The sequence below is a fragment of the Puccinia triticina genome, chromosome 9A (assembly GCF_026914185.1).
Source record: "Puccinia triticina chromosome 9A, complete sequence".
In the NCBI taxonomy this organism is placed as follows: Eukaryota; Fungi; Basidiomycota; class Pucciniomycetes; order Pucciniales; family Pucciniaceae; genus Puccinia; species Puccinia triticina.
The window spans coordinates 3625482-3638958 of NC_070566.1; the positions used below are offsets into that span (position 1 = coordinate 3625482).

Sequence of the window (13477 nt, forward strand, 5' to 3'; positions counted from 1 at the left end):
GACCGCCGCAAACGCTGTCAGTACGGCCTACGCTACCTACCACAAACCCGAACTCTCCAACCAATTGGATAAACGAGGTCGTTGGATGATTGCTTACCCATGCAAGCTGTAAGTTTTCATCTAAGTCGCTCATTGCCGCTGTTTTTTTACACATTCTAAGTTGGTTTTTATTTGCAGATGTTCATCTAAAATAAATCGACCAACAAACGACTCCTCTTGCAGCAACCTACTGAGACATGCATCCACATGTCTCATGAAAAAGCGCGAGGCAGACTCGAGCCGCAATCTGGTGGCTTTTGGAATCAGTGGGACTGGCGATATCGATCCTCAAGAGGTAAGCTCGATATCGCACAAAACAAACCTTATTAAAACGATTGTTAATTTGTTTTGTTTTGTATCAGGTACCACAACTCTGTGTGATCTGGTGCGCCGAGGCTGCCCGGCCGTTTTCGGCATTAGCAGACAAGTCCCTCAAGGCACTCCTCCATCCTACTATTGTCAAGTACATGCCTTCCGATAAAATTCTCTCCCGATCGGTCCATATGCTCTACACCGCCGTTCAAGACAGTCACCGGAGAGAATTAAGTGTAAGTGACTGATTGTTTTCTTTCCTTCTACTTTGAACGTGTATTAATTTCACGATTCCCTGTCATAATGCCCTTCTTTAGAAACACACGGGTGCGATGTACCTCGGGGCCGATGCATGGCAATCACCCAATGGATTTGACATCCTTGGGGTCGTTATTTATCGTCTGGTCGAGCTTGGAGGCGGCGAATTTAGTCTTGAGGCAATGCCTCTTGATTTTGTACGGTTGGCTCAGAGTCATACTGGCCAGTATCTAGCTGACACTGTACGTGCTGTCATGGAAAAATTTGGAATTCAAGATAAAGTGAGTTGCTCTCAAATGAAACACACATCATGTTATTGCTGATTTCTTTTGATTCCTTCCAGATATGTGGCATAGTCACAGACAATGCCTCAAACAACTTGGCAATGGTTTCAGCAATGAAAAAATTCAAATGGGCCCGATTTAAAGGTGATGAACAGTGGATTCGGTGCTATGCTCACATACTCAACCTTATCGTTCAGTCTATCTTGCGACCGTTTGGTACGGCAAATAAGCAGTCAGTAGCAAATCAACAAGAAGGTGATTTAGATTCATCTGATTCATCCAATGAATCAGATGAAGAAGATGCGGAGGAACAGATTCGCAGGTGAGTTCTTTCTCTCAATTTCACCTTTCTTCATCCACCATTTAAGCCCTTGTTAAAAAATCTAGATACAAGAACGAGGTTACTTCTCTGGAAGAGGACAATGACCCCAAGACGGCTGATGCAGATTTTCAGCCAAAATATTTGGAGCCCGAGCTCACTGTTGAAGACATTGAGGATCTGAGTGATGAGGATGAAGACACTGATCTTTACACAACCGCAATGTGCCGACAAACTCTGGCTAAGGTGGGTCAATTTTTCCTCAATCGGATTGGTTTTCTTTCTGATTCATCATATTTATCTCCTGTTTTCAGTTCCGCGCAGTGGCTCGCAAACTTCGCAAATCACCAAATTCAAAGGCCCAATTCGCCAAGCTCTGCGTAGAGATGGATTGCAAAAGGCCTCATAGCGTTGTTCAAGATGTTTGCACAAGGTGGAACTCAACCTTTGATCAGGTGGTTGGCATCATTAGATGCAAGAAGGCAATGTGATTATTGATTTTTTATTTCTTGTCACCAATGGGAAAATAACATCTTGATTACCAACAGTCTGGTATGGCAGAAGGACAAGAAGCTTGGTTTGGATCGCAAATATCACATCAATTCCTTTGACATCGAATTAGCCGACCACTTGGTATCAATTCTCCAGCCCTTCTATGAGCAAACGCTTCAAGTATCGACATGCGGATCGGCTCGGTTAACTCATGTCATAGTATTCATTGACGAGATTACCAACATGCTGTCAAACGCCATCAAAGGATCTGACAACAATTACCCGCCAGCCCTGCGAAATGCTTGTTGAGTTGGCCTTAAGCTGACCAACAAATACTATACGCTGACTGACTGTTCACCATTGTTTTGAATCGCCATGGGTAAGCTTCTGAATCCCTTGTTAATATTTCCATGGATGATGCTAACTAAATTCCTTTATTTTAGTACTACATCCATCATTCAAAGATGAATACTTCAAGATCGCAGGATGGGAGGAGGAATGGATTTCCGAGGCTCTGAGACTCACCCGAGAGCTTTTCAATGCACGTTACAAGCCTGTGCCAAATGTTCCAGCCCCCAATGACCCACATAAAACGACCAAGGTAAGAGTTACTCGGTTTCAATCAATCAAACTTTCATGATATTTGCTAACATTTGATTGAACCAGTCGAGGACTGGAAACATAGCACAATTGGGTGCTGCTCTTGCGGCCCGATGCCATTCCATAACTGATCCGCTCAAAACGTGGCTAGCTTCGGGGCTAATTTTAGATGACGGTGCTCCAATTGATGCACTCAAATGGTGGATCCAGCAAAAGACCGCTGGCAATACACACGGTGGGCTTTCGCAAATGGCGCTCAATTTCTTGAGCTGCCCAGGTAAATTTTTCATTTGATGATTCCTTAATGTTATATCAGAAAGCTGACGTTTCTCATCAAACTTTCATATTATCTAGCAACGTCAGTTGATGTGGAACGCGCATTTTCCTTTGGCCACCATTATGTAAACCAATCTCGACACCGTCTCAACTCGATTTCCGTTACTAGGGGTATGTTGGTGGCTTTTTATTCAAAGAATAACCTGATTGAGCCAGGGGCTCTTCAAAAATGGAAGGATGGCCTCAAGGAAGAGCAAAAGAGAAAGAGAAAAGGGTAACACTCAAGCTCACAGTGTAACACTTTTAGTTATTGTTTTATTTTTTCATTTCATCATGTTTCTGGTTCCATACATAGTATATGACTAACTACAAATAGCGTAAAATGAAAGTACAGATTTTTTAAACTCGTCACCAAGGGTTTTGAGGGCAAAAAAACAAAAAAGTGCCCGTGGTACCCGCGAAAAACACCCGCGGTACCCGCCGGCGGGTGCCGGGTGGGATCGCGGGTGTCCAGAATTGCTGAAAAACAGCGGCGGTACCCGCACCCGCCACGGGTACCCGGGTTCACTTGGCGATCCTTAGCCCTGCACACCAAAAAAGTGGCGTGCACGCCTGCACGCCAAAATAAATGGTGTACAGGAGCAGTGCACGCCATTTGTTTGGCGTGCATAGCCCTGCACACCAAAAATACTCCTTTTTGGAAGAATTTTGGCGTGCACAAACCCTCCACACCATTTTTTTTGGCGTACAGGCGTTGCATGCCACTTTTTTGGCGTGCATATAGTCAAAAGTTGGTGTGCACTGTTTTACATGCAGTTTTTTTGGGGGCACAGTTGGCCACTGCACCCCAACGGAATGATGAATAGTGCCTCCGCCACTATGAATAGTGCCAGGATGAATAGTTTTCATAGTGGCCGAGCTTGGCGGAGTCACTATTTATAGTGGCAGGGCTTGGCGGAGGCACTATTCATAGTGGCGGAGCTTGGCAGAAGCACTATTCATTGGCAGAGCTTGGCAGAGGCACTATTCATAGTGCGGAGCTTGGCGGAGGCACTGTTCATAGTGCAGAGCTTGGCGGAGGCACTATGAATAGTACATGAAATATGTCATTGGGCCGCAGTGGTCACACCCTATTTTGTTGTGCGCAACTATTCCCGCCAAAAAAAATGCATTCAACATGGTGCACGCCACTTTTTGACTAGATGCACGCCACAAAAGTGGCAAGCAAAGCCTGTACGCCAACAAAAATGGCGTGGAGGGATTGTGCACGCCAAAATTCTTCCAAAAAAGAGTATTTTTGGCGTGCAGGGCTACGCACGCCAAACAAATGGCGTGCACTACTCCTGTACGTCATTTATTTTGGCGTGCAGGCGTGCACGCCACTTTTTTGGCGTGCATCTAGTCAAAAAGTGGCGTGCATTTAGATTGACCCTAACCACAATACCATACCAATAAACAAATCTTCAAGAGGCACTGGTTCTTCCAAAAAATTTAACTTTGAAGCATCACTCATGAGCATGCACATTCTAAAATTTTATGTTTCAAATTCTTGGAAACCAAAAAAGTAGCAGAGCATGAAGATATGTAGTGGGACCCAAACCAATTTCATAATCTAATGTGCCAATACTTTCTCCTAAACTGTGTGCATCCCAAACACTCCACAAGTACTGCATGTGTTTCATATTTGTACCTGAACAGTTTCCTATAAATAGTCATTGAAACCATTTCATAATCCTCTGTAAACCTTCAATAATTATGTTCTCAAAACATATTTTCACAAACACCACTTCATTGTGTGTATGTACATAATTTCTTTTACCATTTCACCCCCCCAGCCCTGCTCCTCATTTGTTTCAACTTCACCTGATGATTTGAGTGCTGCAAAGTGACTGGCCTACATTTTCCTTGTGTGTTTGAAATTCACATAGTATTTCTGGACTGTGCCCAAAACTGTGCTTCAGTCACTAAACATGATCTTCTCACATTCCTTGAAATAGATACTTCCTCTAGCTGCGCAAGATTGGTGATCCACTGAAGAATCTTTTGAAACTTTCTTCATCATTCACCACTCAGCCAACTTTAAACCCTGCTCAATTCCCCACACCCAAATTCCTCATTCTGTCTACCAGAACATTCATTCAAATACCAAGACAGGAAGTCTTTAAACCAGAATCTTGGAAGCTTTGGCCAAGTGTAGAGAATACTGATCTACCCAAAATATGTGCAAACAAAATTGGAGGGGTATCCACCAATTTGGGATGCTTGCAATTTTTTTCCAATTATTAGCTTTTCATTTCTCAATCTGTATGAGAATAGCAGTAACTAATGAAACACCAGGAATGGGGAAAACAAGCTGGAAAGCTGAGGGCTGCATCTTGAAACTTGGCCCTCCCACTCCTGACACTCCCCCTGATCAAAACTATTTGTTATCTACAAACCATTTTCCAGGGAAAGACTGGGGTGCTGAACCTGATGAAAAACTCCCATTTCAACTTTTACAACAGGCTCACAATACTGGCAAGTTTTTTATGTTCCTTTCTCTTTATGGATATCCCTCACATCAAACCCTCCCCCCAAGAAAGAACACAAGAAGAAGGGAAAAAAACCATAACTGACCTTGGAATGATGTTGTTTTCAGGCTCAAAAAGTCTTGAGTACAACTTTTTTTCTGCAGGTAATGAAAATGAAAAATTCCCGTCAGTTAGCCATCATATCATGAATTCACATGGAAAAGTACCAGGACAAGTAATAAGAGTGGATCAAAATCCTCAAACTAGGGGTAAGCAGGCATCAATTAACTTGATTGTTGTTGCTGAGGTTAACTTCTTACTGGTTTAGATTTCTTGGGATTATTGCCTGGGGAAAATTTATCCCATAAGCCACCAAAGGGATTTTTTGAAGTAGGCATGTCCTCTCAAGACTCAGATAAGGCATTTATTCCACCTTTGGAGCATTATTCACACAAAAAAGGAGAAATTATTCCAAACCCTAAATTCAAAGATCAGAGTAAGCAGAAAATAGAACCTACTGGAAAATCCCTCATCTTTGTGTTTGATTCTGATTGAATACATTCTTTGTTTAGGTGAGAACTCTTTTTCAAGATTATTTTATGAGACAGGATTACAGTCTGGGACACAAAATGAACAATTAGAGGAAGGCAAATCTTCTCACAAGGATCCAAATGAGAAATTCAAAGAAGAAAATATTTTACATGACAAGATTGATAGAAACACAGAAAATAATTTCCAGATAAGTGGTGCAAACCATGAGGCTCACATCCTGAAAATTTCAAGTCTGTTTTCCTGGAGGTTATCAAAGAAGTGTCTGGAAAACCCAGATTTGCCCAAGTTTTTTGAGATTATTGAAGCAAGATATGACAATCTTGCACTGCTTGAAAATTATAGTAATTCTAACAAAATGGGTATGAAACACTTTGGATCCCTCTTAGCCGTTCAGTATGGCCGTCATGTACGGCCTCTTAATGAATTAACAAATAAATTCATTCTAAGAAAGTGTTGTCTTGGTCGCTTGAAAACCTTTATTAGGCTTCTTGTTTTCATCAACACTGCTATCATCAGGAAAGGCTCACCTTCAAAAGAAGAAATATTTGCTTCAAATACTAAATTGATTGAGTCATTAGGAGATGAAATATTTGATCCCAAATCCAGTCTCCCTGCATTGGGATTTATTAAACCACAACAATATCCAATGGATGAAAGTGCATTTTTAGAAACACAAATTGATCTTATCAACTTTTTATCTGCCAAGTTAATGCCACAACAAAAGGCTTTCAACATAGCTCTCAAGATAGCACTGCCATTGATTCAAAAAGATAACCCTCAAGCCATGAGCTTAATTAAAGGTTCTGATGGACAGGTGAATTATACTGTTTTGGAAGCATATCTCAACCATGAAATTAATTTCAAAACAAAAAATAGAGATAAAATCAATTCATCCAATGAAGTGGTCAAATTTGGTAATTCTTTCTGGCAACATTTACCAGAAATACCTTGGGAAATAATACCGGATAAATATTTTGATGGAACCAAATCAGCTTTACAAAAGAAAATTGATATAATGCATCAGGTTGAAGACTTATATCAAACTCCTAAGAGCCTCCATTCACATCGAATCAAGAGAAAGTTTGAAGGGATTCCCGTTGATCTATTGGGAGTAACAAGTCTAGTTGCAAAATACCAGGTAGTTAGAGTCACAAATGATTGCCATCAACCCATTGCAACCAAAACAATGGTAAGGAAAGTTGAAAGCCTTTTAGAATATTCACTCCTCTGCAACAGTCTCTTAATCAACTATTCATCTTCAAAATCAGGGAAGATTAGTTCAGTAGAAGATTCACAAATCTCATATCTTTCTTGGATTGAATCTCAGTTATTGAAATCAAATTCAAAGGGAGGTTTTCCTATTTTTGGAAGAGTTAGAGATGAAGGCCCACTACCACTCAACAAATCAAGATTTGGAGAATACCAAAATGAGATAATACAGTTCATCAGCTTAGATCATGCTTTCTGCAAGCTTCCCCAAATTACAATCAGGCTGATTAAATTTTGGTTTAGAGAGACTTATCCAGATGAATGGCATTCTATTTTCCATGATGAGAAGAACTTTTCAACTATTATGATCAAGCTGATAACACATGGTAGAAGTCATTTCAAAGACTTCAGAAATAAAAGTAGAGATACCTCCAAAAGAAAAATTTCACATTCAGATTTCAAATATGATAATAAAAAATCCAAAATGAATTTACAACCTTAAAGTATCTCAGATATCTGCATCATTCTTTCCAATCCATGATCTCATGTTTTCTTAACAACTATATAGTCTGTTCTTTGTCAGAAACCAAACTTTCTGTCCTCAGTTGTCTGTTTCCCTTCTGCAACTCATTTTCAAACTTCAAATTACAAAGATCAGTCCAGATTTTTTGTATCCCTCACACCTTAGCTTATAACCTTGCTCAATTTCCTCTACTAATCAACAATCCAGCTCATAATAATACTGATTATATCTGTACATTCATTTACTATTGATTTTTTTCCCAATATCTTTCTTTCTACTCTCACCTGCCGTTCTCCTCAATGAAAAAGTAATACTTTTGGATACCAAGTCCTGCCCCTGCCAGGTTGATGTCTAACTTCTGGGAAAAAATATGCCTGGGGATTGGGGTCCAAGAGAGCACATAAACTCTCCTGAGGGTTGTACTGGCCAACAAGATTAGAGGGTCAGCACTCTCTTGATGGCCAGTAATGTTGATTAAGAGTGCATATAGACACTGGTGAGGGCCATTACTGGCCAAAACAAGATTCATCACTCTCTTGATGGCAAGTACCAGCCACCAAGGCGGTTTAGGAGCTTTGATTCTCTCAAGGGGGGGGGGGGTGTACCTCCTGCACACTCCCTAAGTACCACCAGTACTGGACCAGGTGGTTACAGGTGTCTGTTTTGGCCTGAAAGTTGACCTAGTACCTGTGCCCACAGGGGGTACCCGGCCAATTTTCATCTCTGATTTTGTCTCAGGGAAAAAGCCTGATATGGCTTCCTGAGGAATTTTTGGATTGCTTTTTTTGGGATGAGGAAAGGTCTGCAATAGTGCAATTTCTTTTAAAAAAAAATCTTATAATAATATGAAGTCAAGAAGTAAATCACTGGGTCAGCTTGTTGTGTGGTTTTGGCAACATGGTACACTAAAAGAAAACCTGTAGAGACTACCAGCAGTTGTCATGAAGAAACTCAGCTTGGTGTGATGCTCAAGCCTTTCTCAGTTTATTTCAACCAAGCTTCAATGGACAGTGACTGTGCATGAAAGGCTATGATGTAATCATGTGGAGTTGAAATGGCCTGCAGTTACACTGGGGTACTTGGTAACACAAAGGATGTTCTTGACTGAGTGTTGGTTAAGAGGTAGCCCATGACACAGCAGGCAGGTATTGCTAAGCTACCAGGGTTTGGAAGACCTCTGGGAGGAGCACAAGCCCATGTAAAAGTGGAGAGAACTAAAGCTTACCGCAGACACGGGTCCGTTAAGGTAAGCAGAGGAAGAGAATGAGCCAAACGGAGAATGAGAGGAGGATCTGGGCCTCAGTTGAAGTCAACAAGAGAAAAGGGGTAAAAAGGTGGATTTCTAAGAAAATCCCTTGTCGCACGTGCTCTGAAAGGTGTACGACAATATAAGGGGGCTTGGTTGAAATCCAAGGGAAAGGGAAAAAAAGGAGATGATTTCTCTGAAGGAGAGAAAGGCCTGGATAAATATATCATACTAGTGAGGAACTCTGCTGAGTGTCTCTGTCTGCGGAGGGACTCGTTATAATGGTGACAAGTAAGCACAGAAACACATTTACAAGTCCTTTTTTGCCATTACTTGATTTGATAACCGGCTGCTGCAAGCCATTGAAGGTATGGCGTTGCAAATTCCGAAGGGACCTGCGAGATCAGCGCAGGTATCTACAAAGAAATGAAAATTCAAGTTAAATATTATCATTCACTTTTGATTGACTTGATAGTTGAAACACACTTTTCCTGGTTGCGCTTCGCCAGCTTTAACCAGTCCGCTAGCTAGCGCGTCACGGGGATCTACCATGGCACCGAAGGGATCCCTTTTTCCAATCGGCTCGCTGGCTCCGAGCCTACTGAACCCTACCTGGTAACCGTGTTCTTCCAAGTCAGTCACGTTCAGTTCGCTGTTTCCACCGGTCATGTCTTCCGTCGGTTTGAGTTGCGGTAAAGTGAATAGGCGCAAGACGGATATGAGAATCGGTAGATACAGCCGAGACTCGGCCTCGCACTGCAGACTTCTTGCTCGAGTTAGCAAGGAGATGTGTCCAAGAGCCACCACGCGGCGCTGTTTGGGGGGTGTCGAAGCCACCACGGGCAAAAGGACGCCCTCCATGACCTGACAAAATAGACTGTTGTTTTTTATAAGCATTTAGTGAGGCAAGCCGGTCAAATTTCACGTACCCAGGTTGAACTGCATTGATCGTATTGATCAAGAGGTCGGGTGTCAGTTGAGGCTTTTCCAGCGTTACGATGAACATGATTGTATACAGCAGAGCCGATGTGAATTTGTCGGTCTTGCTTTGTTGGAGCCGGGTAAGTAGCAGCAGAAAAACGTTTCGCAGATAAGGCAATAGCGCTTCGCTGAGAGAAAGAAGGGGAGCTTGGTTAGCATGCATGTTTAGGTATAATCAAGCATCTCGAGAAAAAAAACTTGCGTAGGAACATGCTCAAACAAAGCCTCCAACAGTTCGAATCCATAAACATCGTTTAGCTTTGAGCCTATTAACTTTTGAAAGACTCCAAGCATAGCCGAGATTCGGTTTTCGGCAACGATCCGGGGAGCACCGGCACTGAGGTAAGCCCTGAGCAGCCGAACCAAAGCAGGGACATTCCCACGGAGCTCCCATAAAGTCGGCGTGAGAAGCGGAGGTAGTAGATCATTGTAATAGTCTGATAGTGGTTCCGAGTGGTTTGTATGGAACTCGAGCATCTGGGAAAGAATCTGAAAGACGAATGGGGAAAAATCTGGATGTCCAATCGGTGGTAAGCTATTTTTTGTCACTGTACCAACTACACTATGGATTTAATCACCTTGGACGTCTTGGGTCAGAATCTGCGAAAATATCGGGAAAAGGGCCTGCTCAAAGATAGGCAATGTTCTCAAATCCGCCATCGTTATGAATCTGTAGGTCAAGAAGTATGGCTTAGTCCTTAGTCACTCCATGGACATGTAAATCAACTTACCGTATCAACGCAGAGATGCTTTCGAACGTATAGTGGTTGAATTTCGGATTGCTTGGGTTCTTGCTGATTTCGGTTAAGATCGTGATGAGATTTGATAAAATACTTTCGTAATGTGGTGAGAGGGCTTTTTGGGCGGTCACAATTACTCGCATCACACCTGAAAATGCAACCTCAAGGTTAATCGAGTCAGAGAAGTACGACGAACAGCAGCTACAACGCACATTTCATTAACATCTCATTTTGGGCTATCTGTTGGGGTGTGGTTCCTTTCCGTATCTGGGCGAATAATCCCATCAATAACTCAGGTCCCAAGTCTTTCATATCAGCCAAACTGAAGCTATTCAAGGGAAATTTGTCAGCTGGGTAAGATATGTGGACCAAGCTCTTCAGCGAAATACTTACAGTAGTTGATTGTTGCGCTTCATAAACAAAATGCGCTCGATTGTGATTGCAGCGTATGTATAGATAACAGAAACTTCGGAGTTCAAATGTGGCACAAGAAGTGGTAGGACCGAAATCAGCTGCTCTCGGGTCAGCTGGTTACGAAACGTGTGCAAAAATTTGATAGCGTCCGCAACTATGATTGGATGTGGTGGAGCTGCATTCTTGACTGATAAATCTTGGACTACGTGTTCAGAGAAAAATTGTACGACGTCAACTAATGCATTGATATTTGTCACTCCGCCGGACGTGGTCGAACTACAGGATGCTACAGATGCGAGAAGGGAAACAGCAGCATCTTTAAAACGCCAATTTCCAACAGGATCTGTGGCATATTGCTAGAAACAAAAAATCCGGAGGATTAGACAACCTCCTTGAGATAATTGCGCATGTGGATAGAAACGGTACCTGTAAATAGTTTTGAACATATCGAGTAATGATCGCAGTCACTTCCTTCTGGAATTGCTCGAGTAATGCTCGAGTAATTTCGATAGCAGCCTGTCTGCGAGTATCGTTATCGGAGCCTTCTAGATCGCGGCGCACGAACTCGGCAGGATCTTCCTCAAACATTTCGACTTCGAAGTCTGGGAAGTATTGCTGATAAGCTTTGAACTCATTGGTCGCGTGGTTCAAGTAGCGGCATGACTCACTCCGCAAGAACATGTTGGGCAGGACGATTTTCTCGCAAATCGCTTCCAGGGTTGCCGGGCTTTCAAAGAGGGCCTTTTGCGATGGCATTTTAACCACTACCGATAAAAAACGCGTCGCTTTACTGACAAGCTAGAAATGATTGCACTGATGAGATACTTGAAGCAATGAATGATTGATGGAGCTCTTTGATGTGGATACTCACAATGTCTGAGCGCTGTTGGCGGCCCAATCTAGTTAACATGTCCCAGCAAGTTTTGACAAACACGTCCATCATTGGAAAGACGTCGAGGTACCTTAGACTATAGAGTTCTACCACTTCGCATATACCGGCTCGGATCTTCTCCAAGTCGCCAGCTTCGCCCTCTTCTTCGTCATCGCCATCTTGCTGTCGCTCGGAGGCTAAGTACGGAATTTCCCAGGTTAAGTATTTGTGGAGCAAGCTCATGAACTCTTGAAGGTGATCCTCGAAAAATTCAGGGATGTCTTGGCAGTTGAGATCGTAATAGATTTGGATCATCAAAAGAAGACTTTTGGCAAGTATCTGTTGTTCAGATCGTGGTAGGGTCGGGGCTACGTTTAATAGTGTTGTGTCGAGCAACTACACGAGGTGGAAAAGGGTCAGTTTCATCTCTAACTTGCTCTGGTCAACAAGATTCGGGGGAACTGACATTAAAAAGCTGTAGATAAGGTTCACAAAAGCGTTCCAAAACGTGTTTGATTTCCAAGAATAGACTGTCAGTCCGGAATTGAGCACGCCACCTAGATCATACGAGTCTTGGTTAAATTGTATAAATGGATGTGACTCGACAGAACATCAGAAGAGGATCTACCTTTTGAAGATTGCATGGGCAGTGCTCAGGAGCGCATTGTTGGCATTCCAGTCATTTTGATTGAAATTCTGGACAATCTTATCGATTAGGTCCGGCCATTGTTCTGGGAAGTCTGATGTTGCTATGATCGAGATTGCTTCCGAGTATTGAATCAGCAGGCTCGGAGAGTTGGCGAGAGAGATGAGAACTGAGACCAGCTTTGATTTTAGGCTTTCGCGATCGGCAGTCGCAATGTGGGTCTCTTCGCCTTCTTCCTGCCAATCAACAAGAGTGATTATCAGTATCCAAGTTTCATCGGATGTATAATGGAAAGGGATCTCACCACCGGAGCCCAATGATTTTTGACATAATTTTTGAAAGCGAGTGCAGCAGCTTGTCTGGCAGTTGGGTCGGCTTTGGGGTCTTGAGTGATTGCGATGAGCACATTACCGAAGCCCAGGTGTTGCTTGGCCATTTCGAGCTGTTCCTCGGCAAGCTTACGGTGGGTAGGATCCGGATTGAGAGACTGGCAGAGGCATTGTGATATGATTTTGATCGTTTCGGGATTCGATTCCATGATGGGCAGCAGCAGATGTCAGAGTGGATGCAGAAACCTTTTGGCAATCGAACGGGTTGTGGCGGATTGCTGCCGAGAAGCCTAGAAAGTTGAAAGGGCAATCGAATTGATCGCGCTGGTCCCGCGCGTCCCGCCGCGGTTTCACAAAGATACCCGTGACAGATCACAGAGTTTCGGTAACTATTTACATAAACCCCCGCGAACTTCGAAGTTCGAAGCGTCCCCGGAGGAGAGGTTCTCCAATGCCACGCCATTGGCCCTTCAGACTCGAGTTTTGGATGTTAAAAGCCACCTATTTTCTTTCTTTTTACAGCTACACCCGAACTTAGCAAAGTCCCTCAAGACTTCGGGGGTGAACTCGCGAAGTTCCCCGAACTCGCACACCAAGAATGGATTTTCAAGGTATTTTGTTTATTTTTTCTACAGCTCACCCACCACATCCACTCGTTGTTAATTATTAGCTCAATGTCATTGGAACATGCTGGAGGAAAGAGTACAGATTTTTAAATCTCACATGATCCCCTCTAAATTCTTGTGGAGAGCAAACTGTGGAAACTGTGTTGGTGAGCACAGACCCTTTCCGTGCAGAATCCTCATTTTGCATATATTTAAAGATTTTTTTGGACCAGAAGGAATGTTGTGAAGTTAGCCAAACTCTGTAGGTTGG

At 42.9% G+C, this 13477-nt stretch overlaps 1 protein-coding gene across 1 annotated transcript; it reads right to left on the reverse strand.

The window, feature by feature from the left end:
* Positions 1-8949: 8949 nt before the first annotated feature.
* On the reverse strand, positions 8950-12810 carry PtA15_9A366 (uncharacterized protein; the record flags this gene model as incomplete). Its single annotated transcript, XM_053172566.1, has 14 exons — positions 8950-9036; positions 9107-9497; positions 9550-9729; positions 9804-10113; positions 10180-10271; positions 10333-10489; positions 10554-10669; positions 10735-11111; positions 11182-11357; positions 11424-11553; positions 11627-12022; positions 12093-12183; positions 12255-12508; positions 12577-12810. The coding sequence occupies 14 exons, from the start codon at positions 12808-12810 to the stop codon at positions 8950-8952; spliced, it is 2991 nt and encodes a 996-aa protein (XP_053023794.1).
* Between the last annotated feature and the right edge of the window lie 667 nt (positions 12811-13477).